The 23351-nt window shown below is 41.0% G+C and overlaps 1 protein-coding gene across 5 annotated transcripts in view; it reads right to left on the reverse strand.

Moving 5' to 3' along the window:
- Positions 1-23351, reverse strand: part of arhgap28 (Rho GTPase activating protein 28) — a 215083-nt gene that overhangs the window by 49324 nt on the left and 142408 nt on the right. For all 5 annotated transcript variants that reach the window (XM_073047655.1, XM_073047647.1, XM_073047643.1 and 2 more), the window contains 2 exons: positions 17729-17925; positions 13893-14110 (listed from right to left, as the gene is read on the reverse strand). In XM_073047655.1, coding sequence (XP_072903756.1) covers positions 13893-14110; positions 17729-17925 — 415 coding nt within the window. The remainder of the gene's footprint in view (positions 1-13892; positions 14111-17728; positions 17926-23351) is intronic.

Raw genomic sequence — 23351 nt, forward strand, 5'->3', positions numbered from 1 at the left:
CACTAAAATTACCCATGAGGGTGTGGTGGTTGTGTTCAGCTAATTGCGCTACAGAGAAGCTAGGGAAATAGATGCAAAATTCGAACCAAACAAAGGCAGTGTAACATAGCAACACACACACAAAATGCTGGAGGAACTCAGCAGGTCAGGCAGCATCTATGGGAAAGCGTAAGCAGTCGATGTTTCAGGCTGAGATCCATCACCAGAACAGAAATGCTTATCACATGTCATCCAATGTGAGTTTATAAATGATGACTGATTCTGGTTTTTGACACAGATTCAGAATGAGGTTTATGATTACTGACATAGGCCATGAAATTTATTGTTTGTGGTAGTACAGTGCAATACATAAAAATAATATCTTACAATAAAGATAAATAACTAAACAAATAGTGTGAAAGTAGTGGAGTAAGGGTCACAGACCGTTCAGAAATCTGATGGCGGAGAGGAGGAAGCTGTTCCTTAAACAATGAGCTTATGTGTCTTCTGAACGAGGGACTCCCAAATAGGAGCCACTTCACACAATTCTAGAGATGCCTATTGATCAGGATGTTACCAGGGTTTCATAGGTTTCCGTTGATCTATTTTCCTTATGGACTCACTAACAATCTGCCTGATAGAGCACATCTGTGGGAGGTAAGGCATTGTCAATGCTTTGAGCTTAAGTACTGCCTCAGGACCATAAATCTTATTTATCACATAAATCCAGTATCACTGGATGATACTGGTCTGAGTCAGTCATAAGGGAATTGCTGAAAATTGTAACAACAGAATATTTTGGAAAGGATATTAGGATTGAGCAGAGACAACATGGATTTATGAAAATAAAATTGCATTTGATTTAATCTGCAGGAGTTCTGTAACAAGGTAACTAGCAGAAAGGGGTAGGGCAAGCTGGTTAATGTAGTCCTTTTGGATTACTGGAAGGCATTTAATAGGGTCTCGGACAGGAAGTTGATCATGAAATTTAATCTACGTGAAATTAAGGATAATATACTAACAGGCACTTTTGTTTAGAATTATCCGAGTCAGAAAGCAAAGAATGGAAGCAAAAGGGATCCTTCATATATTGTCAAGTTTAAACTTGACCAGGATACTACAGGAGTCAGTACCTCAGTCCCAGCTCTTCACAATCTATTTCAACCTTTTGGCCAAGCATGTTGCCAAATTTGCCAAAGACAACATTAGGTGCATCTTGGATACAGAAGAAGTCGCAAATAGTTTTCAAAGGGGATATTCACAAAATGTGTGTACATGGAATAACTTCTCTTTTTGTGAGATCATCCACATTGATGCACACAACAAATAAAAGTTGAGCGTTAGTACAGAAACTACATAGTGTTAATCTTCAAAGGGATCTAGATGTGCTTGTATACTGTTACCGTAGGCCAATATGTAAATAATAATATCATACAAGTAAAATAGTTATCAATTAATGATCTGGATGACAGAATTGATGGCTTTGTGGCCATTGAGATGGTAGCAAGGAAGGCAAGTGCACTGTTTGCATTCATTTTAAGAGGACTAGAATGTAAAAGCAAGGTTGTAATGCTGAGGCTTTATAAGGCATTGGTCAGACCGTATTTGGAGTATTGAGAGCAGCTTGGACCCCATATCTAAGAAAGCAAGTGCTGGCTTTGGAAAGGATCCAGAGGAGGTATACGAGAAGAATCTCGGGGATGACAGGGTTACTGATGGCTCTGGGCCTGTACTCAATGGAGTTTAGAGAGATGAGGTGGGAGGGGGTGGTGATGTCATTCAAACCAACCAAATATTTAAAAGCCAGGGTAGAGTGGATGTGGAGGTGTTTCCAGTAGTGGGAAAGTCCAGGACTAGAGGACACTGTTCCTAAAATAAAAGATATCCCCTTTAGAATAGATAGGAGGATGACTTTTTTTTAAAAAAAGCCAGAGGGTGGTGAATCCGTGGAATTAATTGCCACAGAAAAGTATGTAGGCCAAGTAATTTGGGTATATTTAAAGCAGAGGTTGATAGCATCTTGATTAGTAAGTGTACGTGAGTCACGAGAGAAAACAGGAGAATGGGGTTGAGAGGGAAAATAAGTCAGGTATTATCAAATGGTGGAGCAGACTCAATGGACTGAATGGTCGAATACTCCTATAACAACATCCTTTGAGACTAAAATGGGTAGTGTTTCAAGTTGATGATCTTTTATCAGATCTGTCCAGTTCAAATGAAAGCATACAATTTCATTTCAACCACAATTTTAAGCTGGTTAGCTTACCAGAAAACAAAAAAATAAGATCATGAGACCATAAGAAATAGAAGCACGATTAGGCCATTCAGCTGGTTCACAATTCAATCGTGGTTGATCATTTCCCCCCTCAACTCCATTCTCCTGCCTTTTCAACTTAATCCTTTATACCGTTGATAATCAAGAACCTTTCAACCTACATTTTAAGTATACCCAATGATATGGCCTCTACAACTGCCTATGGCAATGAATTCTACAGATGCACCACCTGCTGGCTAAAAAATTTCTCCTCATCTCTGTTCCAAAGGAGCACCTTTCTATTCTGAGTCTATGCCCTCTGGTCCACAACTCTCCTACTGGAAACATCCTCTCGATGTCTGCTTTACTTAGGCTTTTTAATATTCAGTAGGTTTCATTGGGATTACCCCCTCATTCTTTGAAACTCCAGTGAATACAGGTCCACAGCCAAACATTCCTCATGTTAACCCTTTCATTCTCTGGGATCATTTGTGTGCATCTCCTGTGGATCCTCTCCAATGCCAGCACCTCCTTTCTTAGATAAGCAGCCCAAAACTGCTCACAATACCTTAAGTGCAGTTTGACAAACACCTTATAAAACCTCAGCATTATATCCTTGCTTTTATATTCTAGTCCTCTTGAAGTGAACGCTAGCATTACATTTTCTTTCCTTACTATTGACTCAACTAGCAAGTTATTCTTTGGGAATCCTGGACTAGGTCTCCAAAGTCCCTTTGTACCCCCAGTTTCTGAATTTGCTCCCCATTTAGAAAACAGATTATGCCTTTATTCCTTCTAGCAAAGTGCATGACCATACACTTCTCTACACTGTATTCCATCCTCCACTTCTTTGTCCATTCTCCCTATATGTCCAGGTCCTCCTGCAGACACCGTGCTTCCTTAATACTGCCAGCGCCTCCACCCATTCTTCAAACGTCCGCAAATTTGGCCACAAAACCAGTAAGACCATCATTCAGATCATTAACATGAAAAGTACCAAATCCAATAAACGTCACCAGCAGCCAACCAGAAAAGGCCTCCTTTATTCTCACACATGGCACTTGCTAGTCAGCCAATCTTCTGTCCATGGGCTCTCATCTTATTTAGCAGTTTCTTGTGTGACACCTTGTCAAAGTCTTTTTGAAAATCCGAGAAAACAACATCCACTGAGTCTACTTGTCTATGCTGCCTGTCGTTACATCAAAGAATTCAAACAGATTTGTTAGACATGATTTCCCGTTCAGGAAACCATGCAGATTTTGGCTTATTTTATCCTCCAAGTACCCTGAAACCTCATCCTTAAAAATGGATTCTAACATTTTACCAACCACTAAAGTCAGGCTAAACAGCTTATAGTTTCTCGTTTTGCCTCCCTCCCTTCTTAAAGAATAGAGTTACATTTGCCATTTCCATACCTCCAGAACCCTTCCAGAATCTAATAATTCTACTAATGCTTCAACATCTCTTTTGGAACACTAAGATGTAGTTCCTATGGACTATTTTCAGATTTTCAGCTTTAAGCACCTTCTCCTTAGTAATAATGACTACACTCATTTCTGTCTACACGCTTGAGCTTCTGGCTTATTGCTAGTGCCTTCCATTGTGAAGACTGATGCAAAATACTTAATCATCTGTCATTTTTTTGTCTCCCCCTCCCACCCATTACAACCTCTCAAGTAATATTGGTCAGATATCCACTCTTACCTCTCTTTTATTCTTTATAAATCTGAAAAAAACTTGCAGCATCCTCTTTTCTAGTATTGGCTAGCTCACCTTCATATTTCCTCTATTGCTTTTTTTTTAAAGTTCCTTTCTGTTAAAGTTAATTTTCCTTAAAAACTTTCTAATCCTCCAGTTTTCCACTACTTTTTGTTGTCTTAAATAGAAACATAGAAAATAGGTGCAGGAGTAGGCCATTCAGCCCTTCAAGCCTGCACCGCCATTCAGTATGATCATGGCTGATCATCCAACTCAGAACCCTGTACCTGCTTTCTCTCCATACCCCCGATCCCTTTAGCCACAAGGGCCATATCTAACCTCCTCTTAAATATAGCCAATGAACCGGCCTCAACTGTTCCCTGTGGCAGAGAATTCCACAGATTCACCACTCTCTGTGTGAAGACGTTTTTCCTCATCTTGGTCCTAAAAGGCTTCCCCTTTATCCTTAAACTGTGACCCCTCGTTCTGGACTTCCCCCAACATCGGAAACAATCTTCCTGCATCTAGCCTGTCCAATCCCTTTAGAATTTTATACATTTCAATAAGATCCACCCTCAATCTTCTAAATTCCAGTGACTATAAGCCTAGTCGATCCTGTCTTTCTTCATATGAAAGTCCTGCCATCCCAGGAATCAATCTGGTGAACCTTCTTTGTACTCCCTCTATGGCAAGAATGTCTTTCCTCAGATTAGGGGACCAAAACTGCGCACAATACTCTAGGTGCAGTCTCACCAAGGCCTTGTACAACTGCAGTAGAACCTCCCTGCTCCTGTACTCAAATCCTTTTGCTGTGAATGCCAACATACCATTTGCCTTTTTCACCGCCTGCTGTACCTGCACGCCCACCTTCAATGACTGGTGTACAATGACACCCAGGTCTCATTGCATCTCCCCTTTTCCTAATTGGCCACCGTTCAGATAATAATCTGATTTCCTGTTCTTGCAACCAAAGTGGATAACCTCACATTTATCCACATTAAATTGCCTCTGTCATGAATTTGCCCACTCACCTAACCTATCCAAGTCACCCTGCATCCTCTTAGCATCCTCCTCACAGCTAACACCGCCACCCAGCTTCGTGTCATCCGCAAACTTGGAGATGCTGCATTTAATTCCCTCGTCTACATCATTAATATATATTGTAAACAACTGGGGTCCCAGCACTGAGCCTTGCGGTACCCCAATAGTCACTGCCTGCCATTCTGAAAAGGTCCCGTTTACTCCCACTCTTTGCTTCCTGTCTGCCAACCAATTCTCTATCCACATCAATACCATACCCCCAATACCGTGTGCTTTAAGTTTGCACACTAATCTCCTGTGTGGGACCTTGTCATAAGCCTTTTGAAAATCTAAATATACCACATCCACTGGCTCTCCCCTATCCACTCTACTAGTTACATCTTCAAAAAATTCTACAAGATTCGTCGGACATGATTTTCCTTTCACAAATCCATTCAGGGTCTGCATAATATATTCAGGCTCTGTATTTTTATATACATATATCTCACAGAGTAGACTTTCTGCATCATTAATATGAATCCGCAGCCTACGCTTATGATAGAAAAGCAATTCATTCTAAGAAAGCTTTACCGGAGATCAGCAGAGACACTGGGCTGAAGGGCCTGATTTTGGCATGCATGCCTATGATTCTTAATTTGCATCATTCCCAGAAAATGTTTTTTTAAATTATGCTTTAGAACAATAATCTTTCATTGCAATCAGTTTTAGTCGTAGGTTGTCAATCAGTTACATGATAAACAAGCAATCGCTGCAAGCATGAAGCTTTATGCTGTGTTATTGTCATTGCGTGTTAGTGGTGAACCACATCAGGCACGTTGCTTAGTTACAGTTGATACACTGAGTGCCAGAACAGCTGAAGAAAGTTCATCTGCCCTCACTCTTGACCAACAATAATAAAAGGTGAGAGGCATCATCCTTGCACAGGTTGTGAAATTTCAGAGGTTGTTATGAGACTACTAGACAAGTATATGGAGGAATTTAAGGTGGGGGGTTATAGGGGAGGCAGGGTTTGAGGGTCCGCACAACATTGTGGGCCGAAGGGCCTGTAATGTGCTGTACTATTCTATGTTCTATGTTATTCCAAGCAGTGAGCACAATCATGACAAAAGCAGATTTTAGATTGTGGATGTGCGACATATTTCAGTTTCCTAGCCTGTCAGGAGGTCCCTTCAGAAAATAATCTGTGCCTTTCTTTTGAAGATGAAGCAGAGATGTAGGATAGAGTCCATCAACAGTGACCACTGTCAGACCACATGGAGCACAGGGTGGGAAGGTTAAGTTAGGTACCATTGAAATGATGCATTCTCCTTATGGAAGCTGGAGCATAATGCCAGCCGTGCATTAACACAGCACTTCCTAAACCAAAATATTACTGAAAGCAATTTTAGTTTTGTGAAAACATCTGGTGGAACTGTAATCTCATTCCTTTTTTCTACCAATTAAAATATCACATCAAACTTCCAGGGGAAAGTACTCCTGTGGTTGAAGTCGCACCTCCCACAAAGGAAGATGGTTGAGGAACTAATGGAGGCAGAGATTCTCATCATACCTTGGCAGGTGTTTCAATGGCCAATAAATTGATGGCGGCAGAGAAGTACTGCTCAATCAGATCACTATCGATGGGTGCTTGCTAGTGGTCTGCAGAGCCTGCTTCTATAACATGACTATAGTTGTGGATGTTTGAGATCAATATCCTTGGACATCACTGCAAGTCTTCTATAAGGTAGTTTTTTAGATTTAAACATTTTCATCTGCTTCATTAAAGATCTTCCTTCCATCTAAAGGTCAACAGTGTCCAATCATCAGCATCATACCCAACATTCAATTCCATTCACAAATCTTTAGCAAAATAAAAACATCTATGTGTACACGTATCAAAAGTTAAACAATATTCGGAGAGGCACAAGAGACTGAAGTTACTGGAATCCGGAGCAACAAACCATCTGCTGGAGGAACTCTATGGCTCCAGCAACAGCTGTGGAAGAGAAGAAATTTTTAATGATTTGGATCAAAATCCTGCATTAGGACCGAGAGTGGAGAGGCAAGATAGCCAGGAGGATGCAAGTGGTAAGACAGGAGTCCCAAGGTGACTGGTGGACTGAAGAGTGGTATAAGATGACAAGCAGGTTGTTCCAGAAAGGTGAGTGGGATGGAGTTGGGAGACAGCGGCAGGTGGATGATAGATGGAAAGAAAGGGAAAGAAAAAACAGAGCGAGGGACAAGAAGGGGAACGTGAAGGTTGGAGATGACCAGAGGGAGGAAAGCTGAAACAAGCAGCACTGCTAGAGCTGGACTCTGATAAATAATGGAGGTGACAATGGGAACCATTAGAGAAGAGTGAATTAGAGAAGATAGCAGAGGGAGTGTGGTGCAATGGGCAAACTGTGTTTAGTGGGTGGAAGGCATGAGGAGAAAAAGGATTTAAAGATGATTGATGAAGGGCTGGGGTTTGAAGGAAAGGGAACAAAAATGGTAAGACTGGAGATGGATTGTAAGGAGAGTGAATGGGGAGGAGTGTGACCTTGGTGATGCAAAGGGGGAATGAAGCTACCAGAGGAGAGCTTTACCTAAAACTGAAAAACCACGTTCCTGCATTTGGCCTCTACACTACCCAGGCGAAATGAGGTGGTGTTCCTCTAGTTTGCATTGGGCAGGCAATGACAGTGGAGAAGGTTGAGGACCTGGCTGCTCCTAGTACCACCTACCTGTCACACACACAGTTCACCCTGTCAGCACATGGGTTTTCATTTCATGGTTCAGTTCCCCCCTCCCCATATCCTAAAGACATGAAAATTGGCAAGTCAATTAGCCACATTGCCCCCATGTGTTAGAATCTGGGAGATGGAAGTGAGAGTATGGGAAGAATAAAATGTAAGTGTGCCTTGGAGGACAGAAGGGCCAGGTTCCACGCTATGTGATTTGAAGACTTCTCTTTATCCCTCTTACCTCTTTTACAGTGCTGCTCCTTTCCTTCTAATGCTCATGCTCTTGTTTTTCAAGTGAGCCGGTAATCTTCCCTGCCCTGCTTTCTTTACCCCTATTATTTGTCGTCTGCTTTACTGGGAAGCAATTGCCCTGAAGCATGGTTAATACAAATGTTAGCCCAAACTGCTTCGACTTTTAATGACTTTTTAACTACAATGATGTCCCACTTGTGTTAAAATAACGACTGTGCCAGCAGCAAAGTGAGAAAAATCCAAAGTTGATGACCGGGCAAGTCACAAATGGAAATCCCTCCCCCATGCCTTAATCAACCATGCTTCCTAGATGATCCTCATGGCCCGTTCTATACCGACAATTAATGCATCTCCCATTGGATCACGGCTCTCGGAGCTTGTACCATTGTTCAATACAATCACAACTGATTCGAGGTCTAAATAGCCTTTGCCCCATATTCCTTTACTTAACGAAAATCCAACAAAGCATTACAAGCTAGAGCAGGAATGAGATCTGGAATAGAAGCCAATTAGGAGACCACAATGTTTACATGCTTGTTGTAAAATGTCAAACTAAAATTTGGAGCCAGTGAATACTATAAATTTCCCAAGAATTATACTCCTGCACATGCAAATATAAAAATCACTCTTATTTAGTTACAAGATTACATTGTATAAAAGTTTATCTCTGTATTACTGCACCTGCTTCTTTACTTCTTGTTGTGTAGCTCACTGGTCATATGGAGACAGTCCATGAACCACATTGTGAAAGTAGTGCCAAAACAAGCCAGACAGGTCACTTCCTGAAGTCTTATCAGGCTGTCATCTGGAACAATTTGTTTCCCTGGTACTGATCCCTTCAGAATGATCTACTTCCGTGATTGACAACTCAATGATTTATAGAAAATGGGGAAAAAAAGAGCTGCCTAAAATATGCAACTTTTCCTGAGCCTGAAGCTCCAGCATTTCAATGGTGCCACAGTCAGTGATTACCTGCAACTAATTAACTTAACCTGCTCTACTGCCTACAGTTCCTTCAGTAAAAATTCTTCCAGTGAGAAGAGTTAACGAACAGAGAGACGTGGGAGTACGCAGTCCCCTGAAAATGGTGACGCGGGTGGGCAGATTTGCAAAGGTAGCAAATGGCATGCTAGCTTTTATTGGAAGGAGTAGAAGAGTGGGGATGTGGTAATACAGATGTGGACCATACATAGGGTGTAGTGTGCACATCGAGTCACCATGCTGCATAAAGAATCTGATGAAAGTAGAAAAGGTGCAGAAGAGATTCATATGGAATGGGGGGCTTGAGTGATAAGGAAAGACTGGATAGGTTTGGAAGAACAGCCTAGTCTGGCAGCATCTGTTGGTGGGGGGGGGGGTGATAGGAATTGTCAAGGTTTGGGATTGCAGTGTAGGAGAGTTTAAAACTGGAGAGCTGGAGAGCATAGGTTTAAGGTGAGAGGGTATCAGAGAGACAGGCTTTTCCAGAGTATGGTGGGTACATGGAATGAGCTGCCAGAGTAAGTGGTAGAGGCAGGTACAATTACAATGTTCAAAAGACTATTGGACAGGTATAGGGATAGGAAAGGTTTGACTGATGTGAGCCAAATATAGGGAAAGAGGATCAACTTAGCCATCTTGCTCAGCATGGACAAGTTGGATTAAAGGCCTTTCCGTGCTGTATGGCTCTATGACCCAATGGATGGAACAAGAGTTTCAGAACAGTTTGGCAAACTTATCTGACTATCCCCTATCCTAGTTATTCTCATTCATCCTGAATTGCAGGTTCTGGGTTCTGAATGGGAAAGGAACAAATACTTAATTCCCTTCTCTATCACCACTACTACCCACATCTATCCTACAAATTATCAACCCCATGGTTCCTCTCAATGAGATTTGAAGTATAATTAGCCACTAAAGTGATTACCATGATGTGCTTTGTAATTTAATTGTAGGACTGATGTGCCTGTTTCTGTGTTGTAGTGCTGTGTGACTCTATGAACATAACAGTATTGATGTAAGAGATTTTGGGATCCATGTCCAAAGCTCCTTTTAAGTGCCTACGCATGTTGATAGAGTGGCAAAGAAAGCATATGGCAAGTTTGTCCTTATTAGTTGAGGAATTGAGTTCAAGAGTTATAACATTCTGTTTACACCGTATCTGGTGTACTGCATTTGATTCTGGACACCCCATTATAGGAAGGATGCTTGGGCTGTGGACAGAGTGCCAAAGAGGTTTACCAGGATGCTGCTTGGATTAAAAGGCATATGCTATAGGAGAGATCGAATAGACTTGAGTTGTTTTCTCAGGAATGATGAGGCTAAAGGGAGAACTGATCTGTCAGAAGTTTATAAGATCGTCAGATAGAATAGATAGCCAGCATCTTTTACCCAACATCAAAATATCTAATTTAGGAGGACTAACTTGGGAGAATTTGCGCAGATAAGAAAATAATTTCAGATAAAACTACTTGATACACTAAATTTAACACGAGGGTTTATGCAAACTATTATTTGTTTTAGTGAGCACTAGAGAGCCAACAGACATTCCATGTGTGTTCAACTCTCCCTCTGTTATTCAGTTCCAGTGAAGTCAATGATGTGCTAACAAAAGCTCATTGAATAGGGATAAGCTTGTGTTGGCACATAACTTGTAGAAAATAAAAAAATAACTTTCTGAATTGGAACTCTATAGACTTCAAATTTTCTTTACATTTTTTCATAAGATAGTTTTGGCCCATCAACTCTATGCTAGCTCTAGAGAGATTCAGTTAATTCTATTCACCAGCTTACTTCTCTCTCATATGCTCATCTCCATCACAATTCATTTGCCATCCACCTACCAACACACAGCGGCTCACTGATTTAGCAACCAGCACATCCTTGGGACGTGGGAGCAAACAGATGTGGCTCCCGATGTAAATCCACATAGATACAGACAGACTGTGCAAATCCCACATATAGCTTCAGACGTCAGGATTGAACTGGGTTGTTGAAACTGTGTTGCAGCACCATCTACTGCAACAGAGTTTGGTCCACCTGCTTTAATGAAGTGATGGGGCATGAGGCAAATATGTACATTAAAAGGGTACGGAGGAACACAGGGACCTTGCAGGATATAGAAGTACAGGTTCATAAGGCAAATAGAAAGCTTTCCTTTATTAGCCCAGGCGTAAAGATCTGAGCTGATAGCTTATGTTCAAAATACAAAGCAAATTTATTATTAAAGTACATATATATCACCATATACAACCCTGAGCTTTGTTTTCTTGCAGGTACATTTGATAAATCCAATAACCACAATTGAATCAATGAAAAACAGCACCAACAGGGCGGACAGCCAGTGACAGGGCATACAACCCTGTTCAAGTTATGCAGAGTGCTAATTACCATGTACAGGAAAGATGAGAACACACTGGAGGCAGAGATAATATTTAATTGAGATGTTGAAAATTATGAGGGACTTAAATGAAGTAAACATTCAGGACCCATTTTGTTCACTGAAGGGTCAAAATCAGGGTACGTTGATTCATAGGTACAAGGTTAGAGACAAGATGAGGTATACCCTTTTCATGCAGAATGTAATGGGATTCTGGAAGTGTGGTTGCAGCAGAAACATTTGTTACATCTAAAAAATATTGCATGCGTATGTGAAGGGCAGTGACCTACAGGGCAAAAGAAATCTCATGAAATTTAAGCCAGAAAAACCACACCAGTCATTTTATGATCATTTACTTTTGTCTGTCCTGCCTTCTCAGTAACAGACCTGACACTGAAACCACATCAACCTGCTTCATGAGCCATTAAATCACTACTGTTTCTAAAAGATGAAAGTCTGTGCTCATCTGGTGCTTCTGTCATTAATTACCTTTACTGTGCACTCCCAGAGTCTGAACTACACCTGCCAGTGTTAACTGGCATCAAGGCTGAAATACAATGGACATCAACTCTAAAAATATAAATCTGTCACAATACCATTGAAATAGCAAATAAACCATGGGTTAGTAAAAACACAAAACCAAGATAGCAAAATGACAGCACTTTCTAATCCTCCACATGCAATTATTGGAAGAGGACGCTAGCAAGGCTGATGGCAGAACAGCAATGACTTGAGTTTCTGGGAGCAATTCAAAAGGTGAAGTATAGAAATATCCCAAAGATGGAAGCAGTATTGTAAAGGCAGTATGATGCAACCATGGCTGACAAGGGAAGTCAAAAACAGCATAAAAGCAAAAAAAAAAAAGAGGGCATTTAATATAGCAAAAAATAGACAGAAGTTAAAAGATTGGGAAGCTTTGAAAAATCAACAAAAAGCAACTGAAAAAAGGCATAAGGAAAGAAGAAATGAAATATGTAGGTAATCTGCCCAATAACGTAATTTAGAATATGAAAGGTTTTTTTCAGATATATAAAGAGTAAAATAGAGGTGTGAGTGGACATTGGACCACTGGAAATTGACACTGGAGAGAAGAAACGGGGGGGGGGGGGTTCGGAACAAAGAATAGTGTATCAACTTAATAAGTATTTTGCATCAGCTTTCACTGTGAAAGACACTAGCATAATGTGAGATATCTGAGGTATTAGTGATAATCTTTCAAGAATCACTAGCCAATGTCACTCCTCTCTTTAAGGAGGAAAACAGAAAAAAATAAATTATACACTAATTAGCCTTACTCTGGTAGTTGGGATGATATTGGAGTGTATCATTAAGGATGATTACCATCTGGGTGGTCTCCAGCCCCTTGGTATGAACATCGAATTCTCTAACTTCCGGTAATTCTCTTCCTCTCCCTTCCCCCATCCCACTTTCACTCTGCCTCCTCTTCCAGCTGCCTATCACCTCTCTCATGATTCTGCCTTCTTCTACTACCCATAGTGCTTTTCCCTTACATTCCTTCTTCACCTCTCCTGCCTATGCCCTCCCCCACCCCTTGATCTTTCCTCTGATTGTTTTTTCACTTGGCACCTTCCACCCTCCCCCCACCTTCTTTATAGGGCCCCTGCCCCCTCCTTCTTCGGTCCTGACAAAGGGTCTCGGCCCGAAACGTTGACTGCTCATTTCAACGGATGCTGCCCGACCTGCTGAGTTCCTCCAGCTTTTGTACGTGTTGATTTGACCACAGCATCTGCAGTGTACTTTGTGTTTATTATTAAGGATGAGTTTTCAGAGTACTTGGAGGCACAAGACAGTATAGGCCAAAGTCAGTATGGTTTCCTGAAGGGAAAATCTTGCCTGACAAACCTGTTGGAATTCTTTGCGGAAATAGCAAGCAAGATAGATAAAGAAGAGGAAGAGTCAGTAGATATTGTTTACTTGAATTTTCAGAAGGCCTTTGACATGAGGCTGCTTAGCAAGATGAGAGCCTATGGCATTATAGGAAAGACTCTAACATGGATAGAAGATTAGCTACTGACAGGAGGCAGAGTGGGAATAAAGGAGGCCTTCTTGGATTGGCTGCCAGTGACTACAGTTGTTCTGCATGGGTCAGTGCTGGGATTGCTTCTTCTCATGTTTTATGTCAATGATTTGGTTGATGGAATTGATGGCTTTGTGGCCAATTTTATGTCCGATATGAAGATATATGGGAAGGCAGCATCTGCACAATCTCTCATTTCTCGTAGTGCCAGACATTACAGTTTTTAAATGAGATATCGACTATATCTCTATCTGCTCACTTAGGTCGACATGAAAATTGTTAGAAACAATTCCCTGGTTTCCCAGATGCTGCTTCTCACACAACCAAAATCTCACAGATTACGGTTACAGTTATGGACCCTGCAACCCGCCTGGGTCGTAGGAGCGCTGTACAGATGAGTGCCTCACCAGTTGCCTCCTATTACCTGGATATAATATTATTAAATATTTACAGCTCACCTTACTCACATTAATTTGTGCATTAAAGTGTTACATCTATGTATAGATGTACCTCAATAGATACAAATAACTTGAACTGTCTTCACATTGGGTCATTACATGAACTTACTGGAGGGTCAGTAAGACCAAACACGTCTCGAACATCTCGGACCGACTGCTTGCTCCTTCTCCTCGTGGTCTGAGTGTAGGTGTCCAGCCGGCGCTGGACAGCTGCGGCCTGAGCCCGGGTCAACGTGGACAGCAGAGCCATCCCATCCTCTCCAGCAGCACCCGAGACAAGGGTGGATAATCCCACCTCCTGAAGCCACTCTGCTTCCATTTCCCCTTCTGCAACACAAGGCATGCATATTAACTGGAAAATCCAACACTAAGGAATAAGGAAGGCATTAAACAGCTGAAAAAAATAAAATCTTCAGAATGCTTCAACTTGTATGTCATGGCATTGCTGCACACCCTGTACTGCAGAATGCAGCAGCCTAAGGCCCAAATAACCACTTCCAGCATTTGTGGTGGACACAAGGCCCTTCCTCTATATCTCACCATCTCAGTATACTAAGCATTTAGAAGAGAGAATGCAGGATATCCTTTTGGGAAAGATGGGGCCCTCCATCAGAATATTGTGCACTATACATCTTTCCACACTTTAGTGCTATTAAAGAATTTCCTACCTTTCTCAATATTGTAATTTGGATTTTCTTTGAAAGAAATGCGGAGCAATTTTATCAGAGCAATACTTGGAGTCCAAGGACTATTGACTAAGAGAATTCATATTAGCTAGGTCTGTGACATCTTAATTTCAGAGGTTAAAGAATAATTCAATTTCTTCAATGTGCAGAAAAGTAGAAGTGCTTTTCATTGGTTGAAGAGCTCCAGTCTAATAACTGGAACCATGCCTTCAATGTGCACAATTTGATAAACACCAACATTAAGGTAGTGATAAATTTGATTAATTGATACAAGCTCAATTGTTAACTTTAAATTGGTAGAATGTGGCCAACCAAAGGTAATAACTGTTTGGAGACAAAAGAGCATACGTAGTTGGACCATACATCACTGTGATTTTAGTGGAATGCACAAGGGATCAAATTACCAATTTATCAATCACCCCTAGTGTAGGCAAACAGCAAAGGAGCCCTAGGAGAGTTGACAAAAAGGCAAGTAGGGATTGATTGCAAGTGCTGCATGACATAGCAGGGTGATGGGATTAACAGGATTCCTCTGAGAGTTGGCATGAGCTCAGTGGGATGAATGGCCTTCTTTCTATCCTGGTGAGTCGGCAGAATGTTTCACTGAGTCAATACTTAACTTTCCTCCTGAGCCACACAAGACAACATTCAGACAGATCTTCCGAATCTTCCAGAACAGCATATAATACTCCAAGTACAGTCTGACTAATGTTTTATTTAGCTGCAGGATGTCCTCCTTACTCCTACACTCAACATTCTTACCAATGAAGGCAGGCATTTCATACACCTTCTTTACCAGCTTATCCACTTGTGTAGCCACTTTCAGCTAACTATGAAAGTAGACCGAATGTCTTTCTGTACCTTAGTGCTATTAAGAGCCCATCATTAACTGTATACTTTTTCCTGTCATTTGACCTTCTCTCATTTTCCAAGATTAAAGTCCACCTGCCATTTCTCTGTCCATATCTATGAATTCTTTGATTGTTCTTTTCTTCAAGTGCAACAATCTTGGTGTCATTCAAAAAACTTGTTAGTACACCTACCTACATCTTCATCCTGTTACGAATGAGGAGCAACTCTGATGGGCAGAAGGGTGCAAAGTCGCCCCCCCCCCCTTTTGAGAATCGCAACATCGCTATTATTTCGGGTCTGATACCAAGGAAATGAGAGAGATAAACAGCTCATGTCAGTTAATGAGAGAGAGACAACGCAGGGATACACAAAAGTGGAATGTCTCCTCCTAACAAAAGCGGAACAGAACCACTGATTACTGCTATTGTCTCTTGGAGAAGGAATTGTGTATTGAGTATTGTTCTATTCATTGAAACCCCTCAGGGGGCAACCAGAGCGGTCTGGTTGATGGGTTGTATCATCCCAACCTGATTGACACCTGAGACCCCGTGAGTGGGGATAAAAGTAGGGTCTGGGGAACACCCCTCAGACGCACCAGGAGAGACGCTACGAGACCGGTGGGGGGCTTGTGTGTGTGTCCACCCTGGCCTGGGTGATGAGTCCCCCATGGAACGGTCTAGCTAAAGGACGGAGGGGTCATACGTGAATGGACACAACAATAAACGCATCGACGGATCAAGATTGTAGAAGGAAAGTCGGCAAGTCAATAGCTGTTACTCTCTTTCTCTCTCTCTCCAACAATTGTAACAGCGACCAACAACTACCGCAGCCTGCATGAACTGAACTGAACTTTATATTTCCATCGGACAATTCATTATCCCCTAGACAACGATAGAGCTTATTTCTTATTGATTATTATTACACCCGCACTTTTAGGTTTAGTATTGATGACGTATATTATCTGTATATTTGCATTGATATTATTTTTGTGTATTTTTACTAATACTGTTAAAAATAGTATCACCAGACTCCAACGGATACTCCTATCTTTGCTGGTAAGACACCCAGTTACGGGGTTCGTAACAATCCAAATCATTGACCATACGACACAAGCAACAGAAGCCCATTCACAATCTTTTCACACCATCCCTGGTCACAGCAACACACACAAAAGGCTGGAGGATCTCAGCAAGTCATGCAACATCTATAGAGGGAAATAGTCGACTTTTCAGGCCAAAGCCTTTCACTAGTCCTGATTTGTCTTAGCCCGAAGCACTGACTGTTTATTCTCTTCCATAGATGCTGGCTAACCTGCTGAGTTCCTCCAGCTTTTGTACATGTTGCTAAGGATTTCCATCATCTGCAGAATCTCAAGTCTTTACCCAGGTTATGGACCTCTGGTCAGAATAATAGCCTTCTGCACCTACTCTGTCTTCAATGGGAAAGCCAGTTCCAAATCCAAACTTGCAATTTACCCTGGAGCCCATACATCTTTATCTTTTGAATTAACCTAACATGAGGTACCTGTCAAAAGTCTTTCTCAATCCAGCTGGATAACACCAATTGCCTTACCCTCATCAAGCTCAATCAAATTTGTAACACAAGACCTGTCCCACCACAAAGCAATACTGATTCTCCCTAAACAGGCTATACCTTTCCAAATGTATATAAATACTCACCTGTTGCTAATGAGGACACCATGATCCTTGTCAAAGTCCCAGCATTCTCCTCACTTACTTCCTTCAATATTCTGGGATGTTGGGGTTTTATCCACCTTAATATTTTCCAGAAGACCCAGCGCTAACTGCCCCTTAATCTCAAATTATACCAGCATATTAGCATGCCCACTCTGCCTTCACTATCCTCCAAGTCCTTCTGCTCTGAAAATACCAAAACAAAGTACTCATTTAATATCTCAGGCAATTTTCTCTGATTCCAAACGCAATTAGTAATCCAGTTTCTCCATTACATCCAAAGAATGTAACAGCAACACCGGCAGAATGGTTAAAAATAATTAACTTGTCTGTCCCAAATAGTGATGCACTAGCGCAAGAATTCCAAAGTACAGTGTAGAATCGCAGTTAAATATATAGTAGCCACAAGTGCTCACTACTCCTGAATATAGTTCTTCCTTCCTATATGTTGTAGAATTAAATACTGAAGATGCAAGGCAGGAATGTGACACTGGCAATAAATGGCTCAGGATTTGATCTTAGTATTTATTGACTCAGAGCAGCTTTCTACTTGTCAAAGTGTAGAACATATTTTCCACTTTCAATTGTGATTACATAAGGTTGTGTAAGTGGTGTGAAAAATACCCTTACTTTATGAACCATTGGGTCTTTTACTGATGGGTTAAACCACATATCCACTGGTGATCACCATGACACTCAGCTCTAGAACTCACCTTCAGATGGCTTGACTTCCACTAGTGTCTGTTCCTCTTGTCCATTCTGTCTGCTCTCCTTAATACTCCTCACTTCGCTCCAGAAGTCCTCCATTGAGGAGCTCTCCACAGATTCCTGAGATATGGAACGGCCAAATACCTGTGGACACTGCAGCTCGCGTGAAACAGATGAGCTCATCCTTCTGAAGCGTAGCTTCCTGCAGGGAAAATAAAGGAGCCCTTTAACTGAAGGCTCATCTTCATTCACTACAGGCTACAACACTGCAGAGAAAGTCACACAGCTGGTGCCTGCCCACAAAAACAAAATCCTGTCTGTCCAGTGCACTTCTAAACTTGTGAATTAGCAAAGTACAAGACATCTTTAATTTCTCATGAAGATATTTCTTATGACTCAGTTTTACTTGCGAAGTTTCTCAAACATTACGTACTCAATCTCTTCTGGAGGATTACAAAGGGTTCTTTCCTCTCTTCAACAAGACAGCAGGTCAGCCTAACCCTTCAACAAGCTCAAAGCTGCACCGGCCAAACCCTGGTGGAAGGCCATCTAACCAATTCCAAATCAGTAAAGTACAAAGCATGGAGGAAACTAAAAGCTATTCAAATCAGCACAGGTAATTTGAAGAACTGAACATACTGACTCACACATTCATTGATTAACACAGTCAAATATTATTGAAATTTTAAATACGCAACACCCATGTCACTTCGTTTGACATAATTTTATACCTGTGATTAACAGAGAGAATAATTCACCAAGCAGTAACTGTGGAGGATGTTCATTAACTTTGACTATAGTTTTGTGTTTGTAACTTCACCCCTAAAGATCTGCCTCCATCATTTAGGCCCTGCCCATATTCAGCAACACAAATAATTTCATTTGATCAGTTACACTTAATAAATTAATAATAATTACAGCTTTGAGGGACCACAATGAGGATTACAACTGTGGTAATGATCATTCACTATCCAGGACATGCCCTCTTCTCAGTCCTACCATCAAGGAGGTGATCGCATTGGGAGGAGGGCATGTCCCAGATACCCATATACAACATCTTAGGAAGCGCTTCTTCCCCTCCACCATCAGATTTCTGAACAATCCACAAACTCACTCCTCGCTAGTCCACTTGTGCATTATTTATTTGTTGTAACTTAGTCATTTTTTAACATCTTGAACTGTACTGCTGCCACAAACAATACATTTCATGGCATATATCAGTGATAATAAACCTAATACTGATTCTGATGCTTGAACATCAGCTCCAAAATTAAATAAACTCAATTTGGAGAGGCATTATTGAGGAACAACCACAGAAAACTTCTGTATCCTTTGCACAAACAAAGAGAAAATCTGCAGATGCTGGAAATCCAAGCAACTCACGCAAAGTGCTGGAGGAACTCAGCAGGCCAGGCAGCATCTAAGGAAAGAAGTACAGTCGATGTTTCGGGCCGAGCCCCTTCCGAAGGGTCCTGATGAAGGGTCTCAGCCCGAAACGTCTACTGTACTTTTCATAGATGCTGCCTGGCCTGCTGAGTTCCTCTAGCATTTTGTGTATCCTTTTCGGAACAGCCTTATCAGCATTACAATTCAATCATCATAATTAATTCAAGCCCCAAGCCCAAAGCAAAGGTGACAGCAAGCAGGAAACAGTGAGAGAAAGAAAAAATTTGCTACAGCAAATTAACAAAACCATTTTGTTCTGAGAAAAAAAATAGAAAGGTGCTTGCCTCTTTCAAAACTGTCAGAGAACGAACCCCTTTCAGTTCTGCTTCTCCTTGAAGTAAAGCTCTATGTGTTGATCAAGATGTCTTGCTGTTGTATTTATAATTCTGAATGAGGACAGCTGAAGCTGTTGCCTACATGCCCATCAAAGCAACTGTGTCAAAGGACACACACAGGTCTGACGTGCAATGGCTCAGCGAAGTGGTCATTGGGATAATGAGTCAGTAGATGTGAATTGTTAGGAGTTAGATGACAAAGTTGTGGACAGCAACTTAGGATAGAGTTAATGGATGACAACTTGTGACTTAAGTAATTGTGATAAGGTACGGAGTGTGAATAGAGAGGAGATAAGTAGGTACACAACTACGGCTAAAAACAGCGCAATAGCAGCAGCCATAGGTTTTGTGTTTCTGTAAAGTTAACACCTTTGAGTTGCTCGGTCCCTCTCTCAAAAGCAGTGACATCTGCCTGAGTTTCAGGATGCAGGCATCGATGGCAAGGCCAGCACTGATACTACTTTTGAGATGGAGATGGTGACAGGTCACCTTTATGAGCTACCGTAGTCCATCCAGTGAATGGACTTCCACAATGCTGTAGGTGAAGCGAATTTCACAATGAGATTCAGCAATGAAGGAATGACAAAATAGTTCCAAGCCAGGATGCTGTATGATTTGGAGGGAATAAATAGTGTTTCCAGGCCTTTGTTGCCCTTGATGATACTTGCAGTAGTTATGGCCCATATGGCACAGTTGGTATAGACTTTGCAAATATCCGCTGAGATACCATACACAAGGAACATTCACCAGTACCCTCCACACTAAAACATGCATACACAATCTAGATTTAAATGTTCAAGCTGAGAAGTAATTTCACCAGCCACACTTGTGTTGTAAAGTCACGTTTGCTGCAGTGATCATTTAGTAGTAATCAACAGCTGCGCACCTATTAATTTATGCTAGATCAGCATCTGAGCAAGACCAATATTTTCTCACCATTGGTGCCAATCAGTGCAGCCTCAACTCACTACCCCACACTCCTACTCATAGTAACTTCTGAGGCACTAACTTGCCCTATTCTGTATGATCAACAACACAGGCATATCACATTGACCAATGTCAAACAACTTCTGTGCTTACCTGCAGTAATCACTGGACAACAAAGGGCATTCACAAACGACCAATAACTCCATACACTAATCCCACTGCAGAAAGAGTTAAGGTAATTTTCTTACAGCTATTTGCGGCCTAGACCAACTCGTGTAAACATTTATTCAGGAGCCCTGGCACGCTGCTACCTCACTGACAATGTGAGCCAAGAACTACAGCTGTGTCCTTATATTGGTCGGTCAATCAATCACCCGAAAATTTCCAACACCTGTTATACATTACCGATGTATGTTTCCCTACCGTTATTCCTTATGCCAATGTTTGTATGCAGATTGGATGCTAATTTTCCTTTCTCTCAATTCCCTCCATTCACAACACTATTTCCATCGATATCCTCTCTCTTGCTATCCACCTTTCTTGTTCAAGCACAAACACAAAGAATACATTTTTTTTGTTATTTGTTTTCCAAGATCTGAGTATTGCTGGCAATGCCAACTTCTCCACCCATCCCTAGTTTCTTGAGAAGGTGACGGTACCTGCCTTCTTGAATTGCTACAATCATCGAGTCCCTCATGCTTGCTCCACCATTCAATGGTCACAATTTAGTTTCCACATTAGCACTACTTCTCTTGATCTCCTGCATATCCAAATTATGTCAATCCCCGTCAAGTACAACACATACAGAGACAGAAACAGAGGAGTTACATTGTGCCCTTTGTTTATGAACTGGATGCATAACAGTTTGATCTCATTGCCTTAAATGAAACCAATCTTTTTTTTTTTAAACATAGTATTAAGCACACATTACCACAGTCAAAGCATGCAACTGGGGACAAGCTTCAACCCAACTCTTGTACTTATCATCACATACCCCCCCCCCCCCCACAACCTCATCATCCATCCACAGAATTCTTGGATTCCTGCAATTCAAATGCCCAGCATGATCTGCATTGCATGATACCAGACAAACACATGCAAGCTTCATTTTTAGGAGCCTCTTATAAATAGAAATAGACCAAGCAGTTGTTCACTGCATTATTTTAAGAGAATCCAGTGTGTCTGTGTTGGACAATAAAAGGCAACCCTAGATATTTGATTAGTTTATTTTATAAACCACAAGACTTCTGACCAAAAGTATTAAGTATTATTCAGTACAGGGAATTGAATCCCCTGTCTGCTCTGCTATCAGTAAGTTAGCTTACCTCAACACTACTTCTCTGAACAAACTTCATTTTATTCATTTCTTTTAATATCTAAAATTCTATTGATCTGTATCGGTCTGTGGAAACTCAATAACTTATCCCCACCACCCAACCCCGGTTAGAGACTTCACTCTCCAAGTGAAGGAACTTACTTATTTTTATTTCGGTACAACACAGTAACAGGTCCAGTGAGACTGTGCTGCCCAATTACACCCATGTGATCAATTAATCTATCAACCTGTAGGTCTTTGAATGTGGAAGGAAATGAAAATACACAGAAAACCCATGCAGTCATGTGGAAAATGTACAAACTCCTTACAGACATTGGAAGGAAACTAGTACAAGCTTATAATCTGCAAGATATATAATAAGGGTGTTGGAATACTCCACTTGCTGGATGAGTGCAGGGCCAGCAACAATGAAGAAGCCGAACATTGTTGAAATCACATGTTGAGATGTCAGTTTCATCTTTAGCATGGCTGTTACTAGAGAATTCAGGAGTTAATGTCGATCCTCAACTACCCTTAAATTGGTTCCAGGCCATTTCACTGTATTGCTCTAAAAATCTGAAGTCATATATTGGACAGATGAAATAGATTTTTACAACAATAGTCATTATTGATTCTAGATTTTATTTAAAAATACAGATGAGTTCAATAGCTGGATTTACATTCCCCACCTGTCTTGGTGAGAATTGAATATTCATCACTGGATCGTTCATCCAGCGGGTTCTATATATCCTGCCATTCCCTACCATAAACAATGAGACTATTGACACTTGCATATTCTCAAGATAAAGTTATCTGCCTAATGACTGAAGAACTAATAGATCCACAGAATCATACTCTAACTTCTCTCTGTTTTTCATTAATCGCTTAACATCCATTGAGACTGAAAACAAAGCAAACTGCAGTCACAATAATGACTTTTATAATAACCACATAGTTATCCATCTCATGACAACCAGAGGATCAATGCAGGCTACTTGTGGAGCTACAATTTATATTAATCTTAGCTAAAATCTTCTGCCATTGTTGAAAATCCAGATCTCCAGGGTTGCATATGGTGAAAGGCAGGCAGGAAAAAGATTTAAGCTTGGACACAAAAGTTCATCAACAGTTTCATAGCCTTGTTACAGCCAATACTCAGATTTCATTCCTTCTGTTAGAAGCTCCAGTGCACGTATAGTCTATAAAGTTCTACATCAAAACTTATCTGAAGATCCAAGAACTTTCAAATTAAACTTTACTAGGCTGGAAAGTGCAGCAATAAGACAAAGTAGTGCAGGTGAATAGGAGTTGTTAGAATGAAGAGAGAAGTTCAATTTTAGTGAATAGATCCTGTACAGCATAGTCTAAACCTTTAAAAATTATGTTTCATGTCTTGTGAATTCCACACATTTTTGTATTACCCACTGCTGCTAATTATATTATTTATCAATAAATTATCTTTCATTAAAAGCCTGTCCTTGCAATCTTTCTTACCAAAGCAGCAAATAAAGTGTAACTACGTATGTATGTCAAGGCATCAAAAGTGTAACAATGGATAAAAAGCCAATGCAGTTGCTGTTTTACAGTTCAGCAACTTGGGTTTAA

Source organism: Hemitrygon akajei, chromosome 1 (genome assembly GCF_048418815.1).
Source record: "Hemitrygon akajei chromosome 1, sHemAka1.3, whole genome shotgun sequence".
Taxonomy (NCBI): Eukaryota; Metazoa; Chordata; class Chondrichthyes; order Myliobatiformes; family Dasyatidae; genus Hemitrygon; species Hemitrygon akajei.